At 36.8% G+C, this 25,591-nt stretch overlaps 1 protein-coding gene across 1 annotated transcript in view; it reads right to left on the reverse strand.

The window, feature by feature from the left end:
- The window catches only part of cenpi (centromere protein I), a 58,156-nt gene that overhangs the window by 29,389 nt on the left and 3,176 nt on the right, over positions 1 to 25,591 (reverse strand). The window contains exons 3-13 of the mRNA XM_039766033.1: positions 24,829 to 24,947; positions 24,561 to 24,668; positions 24,285 to 24,333; positions 15,629 to 15,675; positions 14,689 to 14,778; positions 14,415 to 14,552; positions 13,377 to 13,529; positions 12,746 to 12,866; positions 9,865 to 9,950; positions 303 to 420; positions 125 to 189 (exon numbers count right to left, since the gene is read on the reverse strand). Coding sequence (XP_039621967.1) covers positions 125 to 189; positions 303 to 420; positions 9,865 to 9,950; positions 12,746 to 12,866; positions 13,377 to 13,529; positions 14,415 to 14,552; positions 14,689 to 14,778; positions 15,629 to 15,675; positions 24,285 to 24,333; positions 24,561 to 24,668; positions 24,829 to 24,947 — 1,094 coding nt within the window. The remainder of the gene's footprint in view (positions 1 to 124; positions 190 to 302; positions 421 to 9,864; positions 9,951 to 12,745; positions 12,867 to 13,376; positions 13,530 to 14,414; positions 14,553 to 14,688; positions 14,779 to 15,628; positions 15,676 to 24,284; positions 24,334 to 24,560; positions 24,669 to 24,828; positions 24,948 to 25,591) is intronic.

Raw genomic sequence — 25,591 nt, forward strand, 5'->3', positions numbered from 1 at the left:
CTTTCAAAACTAATAGAGTGCTATGAGTAATCACAATTTTTAATTGTAGCAAAAAGAAGAAAACAAATTATAAAATACTTGGAATTTATGTAGTTATACAGTGTAAAATGCAATCAACACATACCTTAAAATAAACAGAGGAGCTAAAGAACAAGGATGTCAAAGGTTCATAGAGAGGCTGCATCAAGTCTGAAGGAAAAAAGATAATGCAATTAGTACTCCAGTTAAATACGTATAAATAATTCTGTATTTATTCAAATTAATATTCAAGGATGCAAGTCATAAGGAAATGGCTTTCTTACCTGCTTTTTGTCCTACAGACACCCAACTCAAGAGGCTAAGTATTTGGGGTCTATACAAAGAGCTATCCCAAACTTGCAGGAACTTGTAAACAAACATCTCACTACTATGGAAACCTTCCTTAATAAGACAAAACAATGAATAACCAATTACAAACTATCAATTGTTTAAAGATACAAAAAAGCAGCCTGTGTTATTCGCAATACACAGTTTGAACAATACTTTAATAGTTTAACATAAAGTACAATCAGTTTGCTTACCTGAGAGAGAAAGGTGTCACACATTGCTGCATACAGGGCTATGTAACTGCATACCAATCAAAGTGCCTAGAGTATGCTCATCCCTGTCTACCACTGAATGTGCCTAATGGGAATGTGAACTTCAGAACTGAACCATGGAAAAATGAAAAAAGGTGGCCTAGCCTAATAAATCACATTTTCTTTTAGATCATGTGGACAACTGGGTGCGTGTAAATAGTTTACCTGGGGAAGAGACAGCAGCAGGGTGCACTATGGGAAGAAGGCAAGGCGGCAGAGGCAGTGTGATGCTCTGGCCAATGTTCTGATGGGAAATTGTGTCCCGGCATTCATGTGGAGGTTATTTTGAAATGTACCAATTACCAAAAGACTGTTGCTGAGAACGTACATCTGTTCATGGCAACAGTATTTCTGATGGCATTGGCCTTTTCAAGTGGGATAATGTACCTGCCTCAATGCAAAAATTGTTTGAGGAACATCAGAGTTCAAAGTGTTGACTTTAATCAGCGGAAATGCAATGAATAACCTAAAATGGTGTAAAGGCAAGCAGTAAATTGCCAGAGGTTTAAATTCAAAGTTTAGGTTAGCAGAAACTGAAAAAAGAAAATTTCACAATATTACAAATGAACCTTCTTCAGAGAACAACTAGTAGGTTAAAACCTGCAGATGGTCTACAACAATTAAAGTAATTTATGCCTTGAAAGTTGAAGCAAACAGTTTGCACAGGTGTTCCAACTTTCAGTGATTAGAGAAAAGCCAAGCAAAATTACACCTTTTTTGGTGATTTGGTGATTAATTAAAAACCATCTGTCTGTCTTAAAGCAGAGTTGAAGACTGTGTTATTATAACCTTTAAAGTACTAATTTGACAATATTACACAACAGAAAGTTGTAAACTCCAGTGAGGATGGCAAGAAATAAGCAATTAACAAATGAAATGAGAGAGCAAAATTACATTTTGAAGTGTAGGCCTTTCATTTAGTGAAATTGCAAAATTTTCAGTGCAGTGTCCTACATGATCCAACGGCAATTGGGAACAGGAAAAAAAACTGATAGAAAGAGACCTGGCAGACCCAAAGTCACAACCTAATCAGAACATAAGTTTCTGAGGGTCACCAACCTACGTGATAGCTGCCTCACAGCACAATAGCTTAAAGTATAGATTAACAGTGGTTGAAAAAAGCAAGTCTCAGTTTCTACTGTAAAGAGGAGACTTTGAGCTGCAGGATTGACAGAGTGAGTGGCAGTAAGAAAGCCTTTCCTTAAAAGACAGAATAGGTCCTTGAAATGCCAGCTGTGGACAATTGCAGACTGGAAGAAAGTCTTATGGACTGATTAATCAAAATTTAAAATCTTCGGTTCATCATGCAGTGTTGTTTGTATACCATCGAGTTGGTGAAAGGATCATTCGTCAGTTTGTGACACCAACCATCAAACTTGGAGGACAAAGTATGATGGTCGGAGGTTTTTTAGTTGGAGGCATAGTTTGTGACTTGCACAGAGGGAGTGGCAGTCTGAATCAAAAGAGTTACCAGTTTGGCTGTTATATCAGCAAAAGATGGGTACTTTGATCAATCAAAAATTGGAAAAAGAAAAAAAGTTTGTACACTTAATTCCTTTTTTTTGCCACTGTTTATTTGTACTATGCCTTGATTCATGAAACATTAAGACATCAAACAGTGTGCATTTCCATAAAAACTGGAAAAGCTGAAACTTTTGACCAATAGTGTATACCATTATCTCAGAAGCCTACCAACATTAAAAGTACAAACCAGGGTTTAAAACAGAAAAATCAAAACATGTAATTATGCACAGACTTTTCTTGCTAAACACCACTATATCTGCATATCTGGCCATTAAATACACACATACATATATTATATATATGCACAATATATACAATTATATGTATACCGTGTATACACTCGTTTAAGTCGGGTCTTGAAACCCGAAAATAGATTTAAAAAAAAAAAAGTCACTTTAATGACTTTTCTCTCTATTATAAAAAAAAATCCTGGAAAGGAAAAGCAGGGCAACAAGGTGTGATCTGCTCGGAAGTTCTCAGAAGACATTTAAAAGACCCGTGAGACAAAAAAGACTGGCCACAGAGCGTCTCACGGGGACCGTAAACACGAGACTTGGTCCCATAAGATGGTCCCAGGGTCGTCTTGCGGGGACGTGGAACATGAGATTCTTGCAAGACACGCCCTTATCATCAAATAAGAGCATGGCCAGCCAGCAAAACATGTAAAGGCATGTAGCACACACAGATCCTGTGCTCTAAGCAAAGAAAAAAATAGCAGCGCGGAGAAGAGACCCAAAAGCATTGGAGAGAAAAAAAGGCAGATAAGAGATTATGAAAGCAGTGGAATTTGAAAGGCTCAAACAAACGATGGCACGATACACATGCAGAGAAAGGTACAGAATATGAAAACAGTAAATTTTGAAAGTATTGTAGCGTCCCAGCCAAAATGAAGCCTTATTTGTTTTAAGTGACTGTTAGGTCTGATAGAGGGAGGGTGGAATACAGCACGGAAGACTGATAGAGGGGTATTGATTGGTATGGAGGTGCGAGACCCGGGGGAGGAGGGTTGTAGCGGGTGATAGAAAGTTGTGTTTGGGGTTACGAAGTCTGAGATTGTTCAAGCAGAACTTTTGTGACACTATTACTATCAGTCGCTACAGTATAAAAAAAAATAAATAAAAAAAAAAAAGATAGTAAAGATCGCATTAGCGCAAACAAAAAGGTAATTAATCATCAGAACCAGGTGTAATTGAAAAAAATAGCAAGACAAAGCGAGGTCAGAAATAAAAGGCAAAGAGTGGAAAACAAAATCTTTTCGCCTTCAAATCATTCAATGCACAAAACGTGGATTTACACAATAATGGACCAAATGCTACCAGAATCTGTGGTTCTGCACCAGTTAAAGCAACAATTCCAATGGAAAAAAAAATAAAAATAAACTTTTAAAATTGTATATCTGATTAATCAAACACAGGGGTTGGCGAGCGAAGCGAGCAAGGGACGGAGCCCCCTAGTAATTTAAAAAAAGCGTCATATTTTCTTCTGATCGAATGCTCCATCGTAGTATGGGATGCTCTTATGATAAAGGTGTATGAGGATGTGAGATACAAAAAACACCGTGCAAAACGTTGCTTCGGAATAGTGTGGGTATTACCATGTGGTCATGTAGGCACAACACATAGGGAAAAAAAGGCAGTGTGCTCCGTGGTTACTCTCTCAGGTGGGCGTTAGGATATCAATCTCTTGGACCAATAGCTCGAGTTTTACGCATTTGACTTATAAAACTGACATTATAAAATACTGGAAATTATATTGTAAAATCAAGATGCGACTTATACGTGGGAGAACTTAAACACGAGAGAGTATATATACACATTATATACACATACTAGCAAAATACCCGCGCTTCGCAGCGGCGAAGTACTGCCTTAAAATTTTTTATTAAGAAGAAAATTAAACCTTTGTAAACTGAGGGAAAATATACCAATAATTATTTGTTAAGGATCTCTTTGTATACCACACTGCGAGTTCAGCCCTCCGTTGTAATATGACCAAGCTGTGTGCTGAGCTTACTCTTGAGCATGCAACGTACAGTTGGCCATGTGAACAGTAATCTTGTTTCAAATCCCACAGCTTGGATTGCTCCTGTCATAATCTGTTTGAGTTTCATGGTTTGTTTCAATTACGACAGTATTTGTAGGACTTGTGTTGAAGAGACGTTCGGCATCTGTCAAGCGTTGCAAGTATACAACCGGTTTCATCAATTACTTCACATCCAGCTTTTGAGAGTTTAGACATTCATAAACATTAAAGTGTCCATTACTGAAATCGTCACCTGTGAATCTAAGAGGCATTGGCGGTTGTTGAAAGGTGTAAAATATTTGGCCATTTCAGTACACTTGAAAGCGACAACCGAACAATTCAGCGGCAGCCATCAACTCGCATGCAGATTCATAGGTGAAGGGCTTAAGCATTTCACTGTTATAGTGCTCCTGTGTAATATAATTATCTCCTGTACCATCATCAGTCCACACCTTGAACCTGTCCCAGTCATTCAATACATAAGAAACAATGTTCCTCCGGATATCAAGAGTGAGCCCGATATGGCCGTGCAATATGTAACAAGGAGAATGGAAAAGGTAGGTGCCATCTCCAGGCATGGAAACCACTGGGTAAGTGACAGTTCTTTGGTGATCACCTCGATAGACATGTTAATGGGGGTACGGTTGGAATGATAAAGGAAATGGGTACCTGAACAATGTAAAGTAAGTCTAAAATACCTACACAATAACTATAATCGTAATAAATGAACAATAAAACAGTGGAGAAGCCGTGAATTAAATAAAAAGGCTGTAGTTATCAGCAGGGAGACGTGAATCCCATGGCAAAGCAAGGAAGGGAATAGAGACTGGAGCGACGGATGGCCTTATATAGGCAGGCAGCCAACAACGTGGGAGGCGTTGGGATGGGGACCCAACGCCGCCACACGGTGATTGAGCTGCAGGCTATGGACGTATATATGTACGTAAGTAGGATTCAGTTAGCGTTGGGAACCCGTGTACCAAATTTCTTGAAGATGGGCCTATAAACAAAGACCGTTGAAAAGTTCAATATGGCGGCCGACAGTGGCATCATACCACTGAAATAAGTACATACATCGGTTTTGGTTAGTGCAGGGAAGCCACCTATCAAATTTCGTGAAGATAGGGCCATAAACAAGAATATTTCAACATGGCGAACGCTGTCAACCGTTACGCGTAAAATTTCGAAATGAAACCTGCTTAACTTTTGTAAGTAAGCTGTAAGGAAGGAGCCTGCCAAATTTCAGCCTTCTACCTACACAGGAAGTTGGAGAATTAGTGACGTTGGAAAGTTCAATATGGCGGCCGACAGTGGCGTCATAACATCAAAATAAGTACGTACATCGGTTTCGGTTAGCGCAGGGAAACCGCCTACCAAATTTCATGAAGATGGGGCCATAAATAAGAAAGTTCAATATGGCGGACGTTGTCGATCGTTGTGTAGAATTTCGAAATGAAACCTGCTTAACTTTTGTAAGTAAACTGTAAGGAATAAGCCTGCCAAATTTTAGCCTTCTACGTACACGGGAAGTTGGAGAATTAATGATGACTGAGTGAGTGCTTTGCCTTTTAATAGTATAGATACATACACACACTCCCTCTATTTCAGCAGCAGGTGAGGGGACACTGGCGCACGCCTTTTGCTGCTGCTCCTCCTTGTTAACACCACTTTTCGCAAAATTTGCCTTAATTCTACACTTTTTTTTCTTTTATTGTACGTATAGTTCGTAGATACAGCCGACTTGAATTGCATGGATTTGGCTTAATATTTATAGATTTTATGGATTCTACTTTGATTGGGAACAGCGGAGTCTGTGGATCACGGGACGAGACCAACGAACATTTCTTTATACCTGGTGATCTAGGACCTCGGCATGATCCGTCTCCGTGATTATATTCGCTATGCTGATATGCTCCCGTTTCATCTTACAGTACTCCACGACTGGGAACTGATCCGATGTTCATACTAACCTGGCTTATGGCTCCAGGGCGATCACCCCTGAAACTACCAATCATTACTGTTTGTGGCTGTATATTGCAACCTCCAAATCCTGCTACCTCCTCCTGCTATGCTTTCTGCTGCTTTGCTATCGCCGCTCATCTATGCTACCACACCCGCATGTCCTACCGGTTCCACTGTGCTGTGCTGCTTCTCCACTGCTTTTCAGATAAGTATTGCCCAGCATCATGGGTGTGACAAATTTACATTATGTGGAAATAAACCCTGATCACGGCTCTGTGCAAAAAGAACCCTCATTAACTAATATTGCACTGTTTAACTCGAGATCTCTTAATGGCAAAGCATTGGTGCTGTCAGAACTTATCACTGACACCAAATTTGATATACTGTGTTTAACGAAGACTTGGCAAAAACCGAACGAATGTACGTCTCTCACGGAGGCAACTCCACGTGGTTTCACTTTCCATACAGAACCTCGCAGCTCTAGACAAGGAGGCAGGCTTGCAGTAATTATCTGAGCAAACTTAAACCAAACTAATCCCAATTGACTGTCCACTGTCTTTTGAGTACTTGGCTCTTAAACTAATAACAGAATCAGATCCGGTCTTACTCATTGTTCTTTATCATCCCCCAAAGTACAATGCATCCTTCTTATCTGATCTGATTGAACTTTTAATCCACCTAAGCTCTTATTCTCAGAGAATTATCCTTCTTGGTGATTTCAACATCCATATTGACACTACTACATCTAAACTGAGAAATGAATTCCTATCCTTACTGGACTGTTTTGACTTGACACAACATGTTGATTTTCCCACCCACTCTGGTGGTCATATACTGGATCTGATCTGCACTTCTGGACTATCTGTTGCCAACATTTACAGCACTGATTTGGGACTCTGACCATAAAGCAGTATTTTTCACTGTCTCACTGCCTTTTCCTCCTCTTACCTGTAAACGACAGGTAAGAAACCTTAGAAGTATCTGGCCCTCTATCCTTTCTGGATCAATTTCTGATCTTTTACCGTCTGCACCTCTTTCGTCAACACTAGATAGTCTTGTTGACCACTATAACTCAGCCCTTCATTCAGCATTAGATAAAACAGCTCCTTTAAAACATAAGGAGGTTTCCTTTAAACGTTCAGCTCCTTGGTATAATTCAGAATTGCGATCTATGAAAGCAGCTGGCCGACGCCTTGAGAGAATGTCACGTAAGACTGGCCTCACCGTGCACATCCAGGCTTTCTCCAACCACCAAAGAGCTTATAGAGAAGCACTAACTGCTGCAAAGAACACCCACTATGGCAGAATAATAGAAAGTGGCCATGATAACCCAAGGGTTTTGTTCTCTGTAGTTAATAAACTACTCGAACCCGCATCTGGCCCAACTACCTCTTCTACTGAAGTCTGTGAGGAATTCCTCCACTTTTCCGTAACAAAATTAAAGATCTAAATAATTCAACTAACATAAATATCATCTGTTTATATCTCTCCCTGTTTTCCCACTCCATCCAGCTCCTTCTCTAAGTTCTCACCAGTCACATCTGCATTTGTTAATAACCTGCTTTGTAAGATGAGGCCGACTACTTGTGTACTGGACCCCATCCCCAGCACACTACTTAAATCCTGCCTTCATGCCATAATCCTATTACAACAATAATAAACTCATCCCTTGACACTGGCACTGTGCTGCTCACTTTGAAAATCGCTTTTGTAACCCCAATGTTAAAAAAGTCTGGCCTTGATGCTGACAATCTTAACAATTTCCGCCTATTTCCCATTTACCTTTCCTGTCAAAAGTTCTTGAGCGTGTTGCAGCCTCCCAGCTCACCATTTACTTGACCACTAATAATTTGATGGAACCCTTTCAATCTGGTTTCAGGGCAGCACAGCTGTGAAACTGCTCTGCTACAGGTAACCAATGATTTGCTTATGGCAGCAGACTCTGGACAAACCAGCATATTAATTCTATTAGACCTCAGTGCAGCATTTGACACTGTCAGACATGACATTCTACTGTCCAGAATGGAGAACATGCTGGGTATCTCTGGCACTGCCCTCCAGTGGTTCAAGTCCTATCTGACTGATAGGCAAGAGTTTGTCAGTCTTGGCAACAGCAGATCCAGCTCAGCCAGTCACACAAGGAGTTCCTCAGGGCTCTGTCCTCGGCCCTCTTCTCTTCTGTATTTATATGCTTCCCTTGGCCATATTATCGTAGCTATGGACTGGGTTATCATTTTATGCAGACGATACTCAACTCTACTTCAATGTTAAAAGTGGAACTTCATCAGAGCTTTCTCAGCTCACAACCTGCCTTAGTGAAATTAAAACCTGGATGGAGCAGAACTCTTTAAAATTAAATTGCAACAAAACTGAACTCCTGCAAATTGGGACTAAAATGCAACTTAATAAAATGAGCTTTCCCAATCCATCTTGGCGGTGATCTCATCAGACCTGCCTCTACTGCAAAGAATCTTGGTGTCATTCTTGATTTCTCCTTCTCTTATTCCGCCCACATAAATCACATTAAGAAACTTTCTTACTTTCACCTCCGTAACATATCCCGTGTTCGCTCCTTCCTCTCCTTTTCTAATGCTGAGAAACTTGTCCATGCTTTTATCACATCCCGCATCAGCTATTGTAGCTCCCTGCTGGCAGGTGTCCCTTATAATCTTATATCACAGCTCCAGCTTATTCAAAACTCAGCTGTAAGAGTCCTCACTCAAACCAGCAGCGAGCACATAACACCCATCCTGCTCCGTCTTCACTGGCTCCCTGTGTCTTACAGAATCAAATATAAAATCCTACTAATAACCTACAAAGCCTTAAATAACCTCGCGCCAAACTACATGCCCACTCACTAAGGTCCTCTAATTCTGGTAATCTTGTTATGCCCCACACTAATCTACACTCCATGGGTGACAGGGCCTTCAGCTGTATAGCGCCCAGACTCTGAAATGACCTACCAAAATTTATCAGATCAGCTGACTCCATGAATTCTTTTAAAAAACAACTCAAAACTCATCTGTTCAGGAAGGCTTTTAGCTCTACTTGACTTTACTACCCTTCTCTCAGTTTACCTCTATGTCAAGATGCTCACGTAACCAGTATGTGTGTGCTAGACCATCAATTATGTTGTCTGTTATGCTTTTTTTCCCCCTCTGAATTCACTGTCATAATCTTCTTTATTTCATTTGTACAATGCTATATACTGTATCCCCTGCCATTCTCTTATATTCTGTAAGTGCCTCGAGTATGGGAAAGGAGCTATATAAATAAAATGCATTATTATTTCTCTCTCTATCTATCTATCTATACACACACACACCTCCAATCTCAAAATCTCAAAAATTGTTACTGTATTACTTCCCAGTGATTTAAATAGATTTTCAATGCTCCATTAATCTTTTGAGCTCAAATATTCAATTTGATAGTCACGTTTCTTCCTTCCTGTGCTATATTTCCTGATGTTGAGGATCTTGACATTGTACAACTTACTACAAAAAAAAAAAAACTTTAAATGTTTAATTGTTCTGATTATTGCTGCCAGAGACATATACTGTAAATAAAGGAAGCTGTCCATGACCCTAAAAGTAGCATATTTCAGCATTCACTGCAATGGTAACTATCCCAAGTCTACAATTGCAAGACATATAATAAAACAGAAAAAAGATGAAGTACAATAATTAAAACCAGATATTCCTTCTTAATAACTCCAATGAACAGATGACCATTAACTCACCTGCAAAAAACTTTGCGCTGTTATCAGTTTATTAAATAACTCCTCAACTTCCATTGAAGAGCTAGCATATTTACAGTGCAGAAACTCTAGGAAGGAAAAAAAGAAATGTAATGGTTACAAAAGTATTACATTTTCAGTAGCTGGCAGTTAAAACGGTTGTTTTAAGTTGTTGAATGTAAAGAAAATGAACCACTGTAAAGCATTATGAAATATGTAATCTTTGTTTAAAATAAAAATACTGTTTAACACACTGCTCACAGTAAATAAGAAAATCAAACTGAAGTGGGATTCCTACAAATATTTATTCCACAGTAAATAATCTGTATATCTGTTCACAAACACAGTATAACAGAAAGTAAGGAGTGGACACTGTTATTGTATTGGAATAAACTCCAACTTTATGCAAGAGGGAATGACATATGAGTGGGCCAGAATGACTTGGCTCTGCCTATAAGAGAGAGATATATAAAACTATGGAACAATATGAATGTAATATTTACACTCATCATGAATTGATACCCTACTGATCTTTTCTAAATGCGGAATAAGTAGGAAAAAGGACCAGCTAATTATACAATGAGAACAATTACATGAAAAATGAGTCATTGATTGGGACATAAGTTGGACCAAAAACCTGCAGACATAGGGTCATCCAGGACTGGGTACTGGAAATCCCTCCTCTATTGTCAAGTGGCCCCATTTCAAATAAACAAATTAGCAAAGGACAACAAATTGGGAGAAAAAGACAATTATCTTCATAATTTATTGAAAATGTATTTCTTAATTCATTTGAATGTTACTATATATTATATAGTAAATCTATGTACAGTATATCTATATAAAAATCCAACGTCTGTCTGTATGCCTGTCCGCTTTTCACAACAGAAATACTTAGATTTAAATTCAGTTTTTTCTATAATTTGCTTGAACATTCTGGTTGATTTTGTGACTTCTATTATTGTGCTAAATATCATAGATCGCTCACGGTACAGACTTATTTGTGCATATCCTAGAGAGACATTGTGGTCCGAAGGTAGGCGGAAGTGGGTGGGGCCCTGGTGATTTGCAGAGATATCACAGCCACATGCTTTTCTCCTCACGCAGGGGGACACTCTCCCGTCAGAGCTGAATACAAATCGGACAGAGTGGCAACTTTTGATGCTGGAGATAGATTTACTATATAATATACAGTAACATTCAAATGAATTAAGAAATAAATTTTCAATAAATTATATATATTCAAGTTTTGACTTTATATATACCAACGCTGACTTTATATAATCAAGTTTCTGTTTGGCACCCCAGATTATAAATAAAAAAAAATATAATATAAATAAAAATAGGTATTACTTCAATCATGGTATATACTAATTTGTCACATGAAATTAAAAATTCTACTGTAAAGTGAAGCATATTCTGTATATCTTTTTAAACAATAACTAGCCTTCTCTTGCATTTTCTAATGAAGCTAATGGGTACTTGGGTCCCAGTGTGGGGTGGGGGGGAACCGCGAGTAAGTCCACCTTGAAGCAGCAAGGTTTTCAATTTAAGAAAACATGACTTCTGCATTTCTTGTGACAACTAAAGTAAATAATAAATTTTACCTTGCAACAGAAATAGAAGTGTTCAAATCTTATTTTTTTCCTAAACAGCACCTACTTTTCCCAAAGCTACATTCTGCATTATTTTGCATAGAATATAGAGCACAAGTCACACCAACTGGCAACACCACGATGAATACATTGGGAGTTTCATTGTCCTTTACACACATAATAAATCTGACCTGAACTGATTACTCTGTATTGCATGGTTATTAAAAGCCTTATGTTTTTAAAAGAGAAAAAAAAAACCTCCATACTGACCCTGATGCTTTTAGACAGGAATGACAGCTCTGTGGTATCATTCTGTCTATACTAAAACATCTGTACTATACTTCAACCTGATTAAAACTAAATGTATGCCTATAACGTCCGTTCAGTTCTTGTCACTCGTTTGCAATGTTTTTCTCACTAGACCACCAAAGTACATGCTTGCATTATTATTCCAGATGGCAGTATCTTTGCAAAACAACAAAAAGCCTTCTACATAGTGAGAAAATGTAAGCAACTGTGTGACTTTTTTCAGCGATTGTCTAGTTGCCTCCAAAAAGACACAGAAATTCACAACTGGGTATCGATAATCAATGTCAAGAATGGCACTTGACTTTGAGGTGAATCCACACACTGGTCTTGAAAGGTTGCTCTGGACAAAGACAAGCAGCAAGGTGAAGCACACAGTCAGTCTCTTAACTCTGTTTTGTTTTCCCCCCTTCTTAAAATAACAGATAGACTAGGAGTGCAATTTCTGGAAATGGATCAATACTTAAACATTCTTGGCTAGAATAATGAATGTATTTAGTGAGTTTTAATATTTTACCAACCCCCATCCCCATGTTGGACTATGGTACTCATTAGCTCCACTCTAAAATACAAGACCTGGGTAGTTATTTTTTTTTTAATTTATAAGATACAGTGTACTTCCCTTTAGAATGCAATTTCATGTGGCAAATCAACATATACCATGATTGTGAGAAACAACTTCAACGTGAAAAATACCTAACTTACCCTTTAACTCTTCATTTATGTATATTGTTTTTCATTTGTACATTGTGAGTAGCCATGTTATGTGCTTTGTTATTTATGACTTATTGTATTTATTTTGACCTTTGGTTTAAGAAAGCTATTTAAAATTAAAATTGTACTTTTAATATTAGCAGAAATTTACACAATGGGGCAAGTTTACTCCATTCATTATATGGTTCCTAGTAATTATATTAATTGCCTATTTCTCTTCAAATTAAGGCTATAGGTAAAGGGAAAAAAAATCAAAGAAACAGTCCTACCTTCATTAAGTGTGTGACCTAGCCAATAGTCAAATCTAAGAAATACAGAATCATCTTTCACGCAATTAATGTAATGGAGAAGAAGGTGAGAGTTCAGCACTGAGCCCATTTGTGATGGCAGCTGAAGAAAAAAAAAATAAAAATAAAAATGCAAGTTTGAAATCAAACAATGTTCTAAAATTCAAAAAACAAAAAAGTCAGCTTTCTTAAATGGAACAATAATATCTCAAGATCCTAACACTATACTTCCTGTCAAACATTTAAAAATCCACGTACTGTTTCCTTAAATAGGGTATAGGTTTAACACAGTTCACAAAAATGTTTAGCAACATTTATATATTTAGAGATGCGTGAAAATATACTGTATAGCAATTGGCTCACAGATTGATCAAATAGAATTCCAAAGGAGTGTTTAAATACAAGATTGCAAAAAGAGAATTTAAATGAAATAGTGCCATCTAATGTCAAAGTGAGAATATTAAACAAATGTTATTTTCATCATTTTTAATATTCTATGACCCCGTATACTGTACTGTATAATAAGGATTATCACATATTGAATAATTTTAAACATTAGTTTATAATGCTGCTTTCCAAAGTGCATTTCAAAATCTAAAATGTATATTTATACCTCTATTTTATCAATATTTTGCAGTAGCTGCTGAAAGCTGGTAAGCTGCACTATTGGAAACATTTTTGGTCTGGTCAAGTTCACAAATGAATTGCAGGTTGTTTCAGGAAGTCTGCTTTCTACAGGTGGCACAGTCATCATTTTATTATATTTCTGAAACAAATACAAAAAAAAAAAAAAGATGCACACAATAAATTAAATACTGCATTTTCTTCAATATGGTATCTAATAGCAATTGCTCTCTGCTTATTTTAAAAAAGTCAACATTGATTCGGAGTATTTTAGGAACTTAAATAAAATAAGTATCTTAACAAATCTGCTTCAAATTATGTGATTATTTGATTACATTTTCAGTCTCCAAACTGACTTGGAAAAGAGTTTTTTTTTTGTAATGTAAGTAAAACTGGTGTACTGTGCTTAAAAAATGACTAAGTATCACATTAACATTAAGAATTCTATCTCTCGATCTCATATACATTATGTATACACACACACGCACTTCTGTATTCCTAATGTCTAAAATTTGGAACATTAATATCTTTCATATTAAGAAATGACACACTTCAACAACAATTATCCTTATTTTAAAATCTGCTGCATAAAAAGGATAGAATTTCTATATTCGTTCAAAACAACATTTGCATACAGCATATTAATACTAACCAACAGAGTGTAAAAAGACTTTTGTTTGCTTAACTCTCTGCTAGGCTCCCCTCTAGAAAAAAATTCATATTTATATTAAAGTGTATTATAATCATTGAAGAGATAGGGAGGGAGAAAAAAAAATTAGCCTAATGCCTTATACAGATATCTAACAATCATTCCGGAGCAAACAAAAGACGGACATGAAGGTAAGAATATATTCTGCTACTCTACTACACATAAATGCCAAGCTCCACCCTGCCTATGGACTACATTTGGCGAGATTGTAAAGCCAATCTGAAGAAAAAGAAGATTCAAAGACAATTTAGTTACTTTCAAGAACAAAACTGCTTCTGTATGACCAAGCATAACTAACCGAAAATAAGCTCCTCTTACCCTCTTCCGAGACAATTGCATTCTTGGCTTTTTAAGATCTGAACTCTCGGTCAATGTTAATGAAATTTCAGATTTTTTCTTTTTCTGTACTGCAAGGATTGCTGCTTTCCATATGGTATCTGCATTTTTAAAAGAATTCTACAAGAAAAAGCACAAGCCTTCATAGCAATAGGTTTCTTGCTTCTTTGTAAAACATTGTCATAAAATTAAGTAAAATAAGCAGCTTTGAAATAAATTAAACAAACAAACAAACAAACAAACAGAGTTTAAATACCTTGCTCCGAGAAGGTATGGATATTGACACAAGGTCTGGACGTAAAACTTTATACAAGGCTAGTAAACCCTTAAAATACGGCTGCATTCCCTAAGGAAAAAAATACATTGACTTTGAAAATCAAAATTCATAAGATATTAAAACTGGCTTTAAAATGTCTCAGTCTTCAAAAAAAATAGATATGAATCAATGAGCAATACAGTACTGAATGCAAAAAAGTCTCAGAAACATACTGCCAAAAGCAAGAAAATGTAACAAACTGTGTTAATAGAGGAAGTAACCACTGAATATGTACAGTACTAGGTTGCACTCATTGCTATATAAAACTACAATTTCAGGCTAGGCATTATAGGATCTACTGTGCAAAATGTGATTATTCAAGTAAGTTGTTTCTGCATGCTGCCTTTATGTTGTACCATACACTGATCCAATACAGTATGATGTCAAAATAATCACAATATACAACACAATCTGAGCAAATTATTACTTAAAACTGACATTATATAGCGATTTAAGATCTCAAACAAGCAATATAGCTTAAATATGCTCAACTTTAACTCCAGAAAATATGCTTAACGTTGATAGATTTTCACTGTATAATCACACAAACAAGACAGCAGATTTCACTGAATTGAGTAGTACATTTCCATATTGAGCAAGATAATCACTGAGGAATAATCTCAGCTTTATTAAAGTGAATTACAAAGCTGTACACAAACTGGAAAAAAAAAACCCACCATAAACTAAACAAGAAAGCAAACAGAGGCAAAAGAGCATTTAAGAAACTCTTGTTGGATAACAAAGAGGATTGGTAGAGCAGTACATTGAGCAGTATCTATGCTTTAAAACAACTTCTTGATTTAAAAAGACCAGTACATAAAGTAAATATTAGATTACCATTCCCTTACAACTATAAAGTAGAACCAATTAAAATACTTACTATTTTTGAATAAAGGTCCATAACTCGTCTCACTCTGTATGGTTTAACTGTAAAACCAAACCAGGTTTAATAAAATGAAGGGGAGAAAAGAAAAAAAAAAAATGAATGGGGGGCGGGGGTGATAACACACATGCAACATACAATTTGCAACCACAAGACTGAAATCGCTCTGGATAATATTACTCATGTCACCCCCTTTTATTACTTCTCTCTCTAAGCAAGCACCAGTGAAAATGACATGTAAACAATACTATAATACTTTGAGTCATAGCTCATCTTATCAAAAGTTGTCTAGCTTGAATGACTTCCTAATGTAGTAGTCACATTTTAATACAATGTCATTTACATAAAGGAACAGAGGCTGTGCAGTCAATCTCCTATTATGATGTGCACGTCCAAAGATGTTCATCCTAGCATTCCTCCATTTTCTAACTGTAGTATACAAATCATACTCACAGGGAAGCCTTGCAGGCATCTAGAATCATACATATAGGACTGAGGGATGTGGGAGGAAACCGCATATTGGTGGTTGCCAGCAACAGTTGCAGCAAGTAAAAATCAAAGCTAGTTTTAAACCAAGTCACTATTTAGCTTACAAATACCACTGATGAATTGAGCTTCTCCATTTGTTAATACCAAAATAAAACTTGTTTCAATTGTGCACAAGACATCTCAGAATCAATAAGCCACAAACCGCATTAACAGAAATGACTAACTACAGAGACATACACAGTTAGCAGGATTGCAAGAGCAGCTTACATCTTAGCTGAATATAATTCTGCAAATGCTAAATTTATGTAATTTTGATTTCTAAAGGTAAACTAATATTCATGAGCATAATCTCTAAAATGTGAGGACCTTCAATATTACAAAATAAAGGAAGCTGGAAATGAATAAAGGAAGAATAAAGGAAGCAAGTCATATGTGAATTGCACGTTGGTGAATGGGACACATTGTCTCAGTTGGGAGTAACTGAATGCAAGCAACATCAGTAGAGTTAAATTTCTAATTCTGGATCTTTACATAGACTTAAGCAATGGCATGATATAATTCATGTAAGACACCTAGAAAAAAAGATCAAAAAATTGTTTTACAGGAATTGTGAAGTAAAAGGATTAATGTAAAACTGGCAAGCATGATTTCACACAGGAAGCGTTAAAGCAAGGATAAATGTAAAAATGATTTGGAAAATTCACACACTAGGAGTTTGTTGCATTTGAATTAATTTGACTCATTTGTTAAGTCTAACTAGCTATAAAAAAAAAAAAAACTATTAAAGTTGCAAATTTAAATCTTACAATAGCATATGTTACAAACCTAATAGAAAGACTACCTGAAAAAACAGATTTTAAAAGCACTGGGTTATAAAAACATCTTTATAGAGTTTGTTTAAATGAAAACAAACAGTCTTGGAATTTACTAACTCACCCAAACGTAATGCTACACTTGATACCCATACCTGTTATGAAGTAAATTTAAGCCCTGAATTATGAGTGACAATGCTAGTTTACTTAGATGATAGTTGAGTATAAGCTTGATTAATACACTACAATTTTAAAAGTTTTGGTTATTTTTAGCATTTAAATATTTTATATTATATTACAGAAAAAAAGCACAATACTGTTCACTTCATTAAAGGAGGTACTTTCAAACAACTTAAAAGGGATTTTCCTTTTTGACATGACATTAAATTTGATAAAAAATTTTTATTACTGGTATTGAATACAGAAATTCTGGCATTGTGACATGCCTACTTATTAGGATATTAAAATGAAAGTTATTAGTGTTTATTAATTATTTAAAATTAACAATTACATTACAACGTAAACCATTAATTCAGTATATGCCTCTACCTTTACAAATCTTGGTGCTCACTATAGTATAAAACAGGACAGGAAACAGCTCTATAAAAACAAGCTAAGTATTACTCCAAACAAATTAATATAATGCGTAATGAGTCGGATACTAATCCTAGCAGAAATTATTCTGCAAAACATAATCCTAATCAGAGTTGCATAGGTGACTAAATTAATTCTGTGAGCATCAGGAAGATGGCATTCCTGGACAGGATTTAGTAAAAGCAACTTCATTAGTGGTTCGGGGTGGCGAAGAAAAACTCAAATTAAAAACCAAAATATTAAAAGATCAAACAGTCACTTCCTAAATCTAGTAGCACAGAGTCAAAATTAACCACTGAGCTTATCATTTTAGTAAATTAAAACACACATTTTATGATTGATTTCCACCTGTCTCTTAAATCACTTGTAGTACTTGCACAGCTAAAGTTAATGCATCTTCATAGAATACCACTATCCTAGATTATATTAAAGAGAAGATTGGTGGGCCATTGTTCAAGAATTTCTGATTCAGATCCAAATTTTCTTTGAAACAGAGGACCATTTTCTATAAAACTTTAGAAAGAACAGGTAACCTTTGCTCAAACATGCAATAAAGTTTAAGCCAAGGTTGTGCTTAAGTCACAATGCAGAAAGGAGGTGTAAAACATTTTATATATATGTTAATATACTTTCTCCAATGCAAGAAAAGCTACTTCATCTCACCTTCTCAACCACTTTTCATGGCGAGGGTTGTAGGAAAACTACCTTTTATTTTTATATATAAAATTAAAAGCACAATTTTAATGCTACTGTCTAGGCATGGGCAACATCGTTACAGCATAGCATTTCCTGAGATTTCTTCAATTACTTTCCTTGTGGTTCTCAACCTTTCTGTCATGCTGCCTTTGGAAGTGGTGGAACTTTCATTCATACCTACACCATCCAAAACCATTTTTGGATCAGTTTTGACTTATGATATGTTTTTCTTTCCTTAATGGGACCACTTGCTGCTTTAAATACAAAATTATAATTAAACTTTAAAAATATGAGTAATTTTATTCTTCTGTTTTTCATTATTACAATACAAAAAACAATATCAAGTGACAACTGGTAAATTCCATTATATGTCAGCACTGTGTAGAATCTACAAGCAAAATATACAGGTATTTACTACTAACCCCTACTCTCTCTTCGGTTTCCTTTTCCAGTGTCCTTTTGGTGGTGACTTGCGCCACCACCATCCACTCAAAGCACCGTGATGTTCCAACAATGATGGATGGATTAAAAGCCAGAAGTCTATATGACCATCAAACATCAAGTGACTCAGTGAGAACCCTAACTACAAAGAGGGATATTTCATTTATGTTAGGTCGAATACCCAGAGGGGACTGGGCGGTCCCATGGCCTGGAACCCCTGCAGATTTTATTTTTTTTTCTCCAGCCGTCTGGAGTTTTTTTTTTGTTTTTTGTGTCCATCGGACCTTACTCCTTTTCTATGTTAACTAATGTTGTCTTATTTAAATTTTATTTATTGTATTTTGTATTTTATTTTTCTTTCTTCATTATGTAAAGCATTTCGAGCTACTTTTTGTATGAAAATGTACTATATAAATAAATGTTGTTGTTGTAGGCAATATGGTAGAATTTTTTGATTACAATATTGCTACATATAACAAAGGTACCCCTATTATTCATGCAATTTATTGCACTGTTCTCATAGATTTTGAAAATTTTAGGAGGTATGGTGGAAAAAAACACTTTAAGACAAGTACAAATAAGAGCCTACTTTCAAAGTTCTAAGCCTTTTTTCCAACTGTCTCTATCATACATTTTCTACCCGCATTGTACCTAGGTATTACTACATGTACACATTCAATGGTATGTGATTTGATCAACCCCAATCTCATTTATTTTCTATCCTCCAAAAATGTGGCTAATTCATATTCGATCATGGAAGAGCACCTCTGAGCCCAAGATGGGTGCTGGACTGATTCAAGTTGTGTTACATTGGGGTTTGTGTGTGGATTTGTTTGTTATTTTACTATGTGAACATCTATGGTGTATTGTTATATTGAAAATGTCACCTTTTTCCAGAGGAAAAATATATATATATATATATATAAAGTCCATTAATAAATAATACAGTGAATCCTCTGAGTATTTTGGTCCCACTGTACCATCTGTTTAATAATGTTTTATAATATACATATTTTCCAGTTCCTTTAAAAACCCCTACAGAAGACAAATTATAGAATTTTGTGCATCGATGCAGAGCCAAGGGAAACGCTGTGCACATGAGAATTGGCTTTCTCCAACCTTGTACTGAAGGCTAAACAGACATAATACTGGTGTTGTCCTTCTGGTGAGTCAAGTTGGAAGACTTTCAACTAGAAAGCAAATTTTTTTTACCCCATCACCACACTTCCATATACATGGTAGTAAAAGCAGAAGTAAAAGGTTTTGAAGCTTACAGTGCAATGGATTTTAAAGTACATACATACACACAGATAGTAAGTAATAGTAAGGAATGCTATGCAGACAAGATATTACACTCTGCCAGCAATCACCCAGCATCTCAAATGGAGCTGTATTAAAACTTTATTCAGAAGAGTCCACATCCATTGTAATACGAAGGAGACAAAAGCAAACGAAAGATTATCTTTTCCATCTTTTCACTTCAAACGGAGACTCAAAGACATTCATTAAACAACGCCTACACAGGAGACGCCAGAAAACCCAGCATACAATCGACTCGAATCAGAACCCGTCTCACCTGGCACACATTTCCTTATAATCACAGAATGTAATAAGGTGCAGCATACATACTGACCAAATCAGGTATCAGAATAGCACACAAGCCTTCGAACAATCTGCACACTGTCCTATTCAATGCCAAAAACAAGAAATCGACAGCAGAAACACAAAACAAAGTGGTATACATAGGACAAACGTCAAAAAGAATCGCAACACGTATACAGGAACATCGCAACACCGTCAGAAGGAAGGACTCACGATCACTGATCTATATGCATACAAAAATCAACTGGGACAAGGTACAAGTAAGATTTAAGGCCAGTACTAACAGTGCCAGAGAGCTGCCTGAATCTTGGCTATCAAACGAAAATGCCATTAACTGACATTTGGACATAAACCCAGCATTTGGACATAAACCCAGCATATGCGACTTTAACAAGAACATGTTCATAACAAATAAAACTTTATGATCAATACTCCTTCCAACCCCCACCAAACACCTAATTTTGCTATAGATTGCCTTTGATTCTCATATGTCTAAGTGTGTGTGTGTGTGTGTGTGTGTATGTATATATATTATATATATAATCCCAGGCAATACCACAAGACCGTCAGAGGGAGCCTTCCAGGGACATGGAGATGCCCCAAATTCCAGCAGGGCTATGTAGTTTTAATATACAACCCTGCTGGATAACGTCGGGGCCACCAGGGCCCAGTTGTTCAAACTATTCAATCGGTATAAAAATGATCTGGATTTTAAAATCCCTTATTTTGCTATCCAGGATCTGGGAATTTTACTTTCATGCTGTTTTTCAAAGCAACACTAGATTGGATCACTGTTATCCAGATACAGAAATTCAGGATTACCAAATACGGTTTGCTAGTGCTTTAAATGGAACCCACAGTGTAGCCTACTGGCTATGTAAAGAACAACAGGCTGACCAAAAATACCAGTAGCCAAATAGCCATCATGTGTTACTTGGAAGAAACAGAAAACACCACAATAAACAAATATTTTTCCATTTCAGTTATAAACAGCCAGATTCCATTTCAATCTCACAAGAATAAATGAATGACTGAAAGAATAAAATATTTCCCCATATGTGCACTGTGGTTATTTTTATATAATTGTAAAACAAAAAAGTCCAATAGTCAACAAAATAATGAACATTTCCAGTTCCTCATTGGTACAGAGACCAGCTCTTTCAATTTCTGCTTTTGGGAGTTGGATTTCCATTCTGACTTTAGTTTGTTGTAGTTGGGTAAGGAGGAGTTGTTCCTTTGCCAGATGAATCTGCACTTCTGCTCTTTCAGTTTCTCTTGTAAGAAGCACCTCATATGCGTCAACATCCAGGTTTGGAGAATGCTTACGCTTTCTTTTTAAAAGTTCTGTGACAACGGCTGGCTCTGTGAGGATCCACCTTCTTCCTCAACCACTTGACTGAGATTAAGGACAAATATTTCCTGTTCATTAGGAGGACCAGGCCCACACTCCTCTGCAACTGTGGGCTCACCATCGACTTCAACACCATCAATTCCATACAAAGCTTCTGATATGTCACCACCAATAATGTCAAGGACAATGTCAGTATACTCACCCCACTTGAAAGGCTTGTTACCCGTTGTGGGGTTTTTGGCCTCAGCAAGGTCCTTTGTTGTCTTGGCTTTAAGGTTCTTCCATCTTAATATGACTTGTTTTGTGGTCCTTTTCTCACCAGCTCCTATAGCATTCACATTCTTGGTGATGTCCTCCCAAATGTTCTGTTTGCATTTCTTGGTCACTTCTCTCCCCTTTAATGAACTGAAGTGTCCTACTATGGAAGAATAATGGCACCTAACACCCTCCAACAGTGCATGATTTTCTGCCATTGTGAAATTAGGCCCTTTAGAGTCCATGGTTCCATCTCTTTTGTGTAGCTAACACTGATTTTATAGGCCCTGTGCTTGATTGGGGTAATTCAACAAATGACAAACCAGTCAGCTCATTGTTGCTAAATTGGGGTGTTACCAAATAAAATCAATTTCTTACACACCTCAGTCACAGGTTTACAGAGGCATTGCCATGGCAGGTGTTGTTCATCGCTACCACAGGTTGGGATAGAGAAAATACCGTAACAGAATGTATGCTGAGCGTGCCAAACCACTTGCGCAATACACTACATAGGTACTGTATGCCCGTTAACGCTTTGGGAGGGATGATATCAAGTACATTGCAGACCTTGTCAGGCCAAAGTTACAGCACAAAAGCAAAAGGAGTCATGCTCCGTCTGTGGAGGAACAGTGCGCTTTTATGCCTCTGGGACTTTCTACCAGGTTGTTGGTGACAATATGGGAGTGGGCAAATCAACTGTTAGTAATGTGGTAAAAGCTGTCGCAGTTGAATTGGCCAGTCTGGTCAATGAATTTGTTTCATTTCGCAAGGATGACCAGATGGCGCAAACTAAAAGAAGTTTCTTTCTTTTGGGGAACATGCCTAATACTATTGGTGTTATTGATTGTACTCCTGTGCACATTCAAGCGCCTCATGAAAGGGAGTGGCAGTATGTGAACTGAAAAGAGAGGCACATCATCAATGTCCAACTTGTGGCCAACACTGACCTCATCATCACAAACTGCGTTGTCAAGTGGCCAGGGTCTGTCCATGATGCACGTATCCTGAGGGAGAGCGCACTATACAGAAAGCTCCAGTCCAACCGAACAAATGCAATACTATTGGGAGACAGTGCTTATCCACTCCTACCATGCCTGATGACCCCTTTTCCAGTTGCAAACACACCTGAGCAGGCAGGCTTCAGCTCTGCACATTGCAAAACAAGATGAGCAATTGAGCGCTTAAATGGAGTCCTGAAGAGGCGCTTTGCAAGCCTTAACTAATTGCGGGTGGAACCCAAAGTGGCATGCAATATAATACTAGCCTGTATTGTCTTGCATAACATTGCCACCAGGCATAATGTTCCTCTTGAAGACATATATGATGGACCGGAGACAGATGACGTGCAACCAGAGCAACCTCCAATGTTCGCTCCAAATGAGGGCAGGACTGGACGTGTGATCAGGTATGCAATTGTAAGACATTACTTCTGACTGATGAGTAATAGTAATTGACATTTTCATTAAAATACAATGGACAGTAGAACTTTTTGAGCTTTCAGATTTTGTTCGTGTACTGATATTTCACAGGGATTTTTTTCCTTTGACTATACCAAAAGGCTTCATGTCTTATTCCCTACTGGATTTACACTGTCACTGTCCTAGTTCAACAATTGTACAAAATATAAATAGATGTATACATCACCTGCAAACATAGCTTTTTTGATCAATTTTCAAGTTTTATTTTATTGTGTGCCAGAAATCCACCTCTGTGTTGGGATCAGGATTATCCTGATTTTTGGGATCAAATGTGTCCCAATTCATACACAAACTTTTGAACAACACAAAAGACTGTTTGATCCTGATTAAAACAGATTGGATTAGGTGATCTGATCTGATTCCAGGATCCCTCTTTTCCCTTTGAACAACCCATTTTCAAGATTCAATCCAATCTGTTATCCCAAATCACATTGCATTACTTTTGGACAACTGGGCCCAGGAGACGCTGCAGGGAGGCTTAGAGATGTGTATTTGCCTTATAATCTGGAAGTACGTCTTAGTCACAGCGACGGGGAAATGACGTACTTCCAGGATGAAGAAGAGAACTTTTTACCTGACCTGGAAGTGCTGATAATCACGTGAACCGAGGACTCAGAAGCACTTCCGGGTTATTAACAATAAAAGACTGTAAAAGATCCCAGGCGAGTAAGCTGAGCTGGGTGGCAACGCGTCTGGGAGTGGAGGATTGTTTATTAATTTTAGTGTATTTATGAGTATTGTGGAGAGGAGGGTGCTTTCTGCACTTATTTACTTTAATAAAGTAAACTTTTGGACTTTTATCTGGCATCTAGTCTGAAGGTTCAAGGGGACGACAGCACCCCCTATCTGTCACCATACATACATATATGAAATTATCTGTATAAAATTATAAATTGGCCAAAGAAAAATAGTAATAAAACAAAAAAATTACTTACCATTTTCTCTGGTAGTTAATAGGTAAAGTAAATTGCAAACATATGGACACTAAACAATAAAAATAAGAAAGTGTTACTTTCATATCACTTATAGAATGACACCCATTTATAAAGTTGGGAGAATGTGCAATATACAGAGATGATCTATTAAGTATTAACAGTGCTGAATTAAATGACTGAAGTTGTTTGAGCAAAATAATTAAACTATATAATGTTATATTTACTATGCATTAGTCATCATTACAAACATGGTACAGGAAAACTCCAGTATCTTACCAAGTTCTCATTTTGTAGAAAAGAAAATAAAATCCCATAAAGAGAATTCAAGTGTTCCTTTGAATCAATGAAGTCAAACATGGTGATAAACCATCGGAAAAATGTGATCTATTAAATAAAGAAAAATGTGGAATAAATCAGACGTAAAGCTTAATATTAATTAATTACTGCATGGTATGTTTTGGTCAGTCTCACACGGAAGCCATACAGTATACTATAATTTAAAAGTAAAATTTTAAACTGTCTATAGCAGTCATGACATTTTTACCTGCAAGTTTGTTGGCAGTGTGCCCACACATATCCAAGAAACACCTTTAATCAATGAGTTCTCTGGCACTACTGTTGCTGGAATCAAGCACTTCATGATACGTGCACATGTTGCTCTGCCTTAAAGAAAATACAAAGTTTTTTTTATTTTTTTATTTTGTATTCATTCTTATTCCACATACAATTATCTAAACAAGTCAGGACAGCTTCAAAGTTGTACAGGTGCCGGTCATAAAATTAATATAAAATATCATGACAAAGTTGATTTATTTCAGCAATTCCATTCAAAAAGTGAAACTTGTATATTAGATTCATTCATTACACACAGACTGATGTATTTCAAATGTTTATTTCTTTTAATTTTGATGATAACTGACAACTAACGAAAGTCCCAAATTCAGTATCTTGGAAAATTAGAATATTGTGAAAAGGTTCAATATTGAAGACACCTGGTGCCACACTCTAATCAGCTAATTAACTCAAAACACCTCCAAAAGCCTTTAAATGGTCTCTAAGTCTAGTTCTGTAGGCTACACAATCATGGGGAAGACTGTTGGACAACTGTCAAGTCAGCAGACGACCATTGACACCTTGCACAAGGAGGGCAAGACACAAAAGGTCATTGCTAAAGAGGCTGGCTGTTCACAGAGCTCTGTGTCCAAGCACATTAATAGAGAGGCGAAGGGAAGGACAAGATGTGGTAGAAAAAAAAGTGTACAAGCAATAGAGATAACCGCACCCTGGAGAGGATTGTGAAACAAAAC

The sequence above is a fragment of the Polypterus senegalus genome, chromosome 10 (genome assembly GCF_016835505.1).
Source record: "Polypterus senegalus isolate Bchr_013 chromosome 10, ASM1683550v1, whole genome shotgun sequence".
NCBI classification, from domain to species: Eukaryota; Metazoa; Chordata; class Cladistia; order Polypteriformes; family Polypteridae; genus Polypterus; species Polypterus senegalus.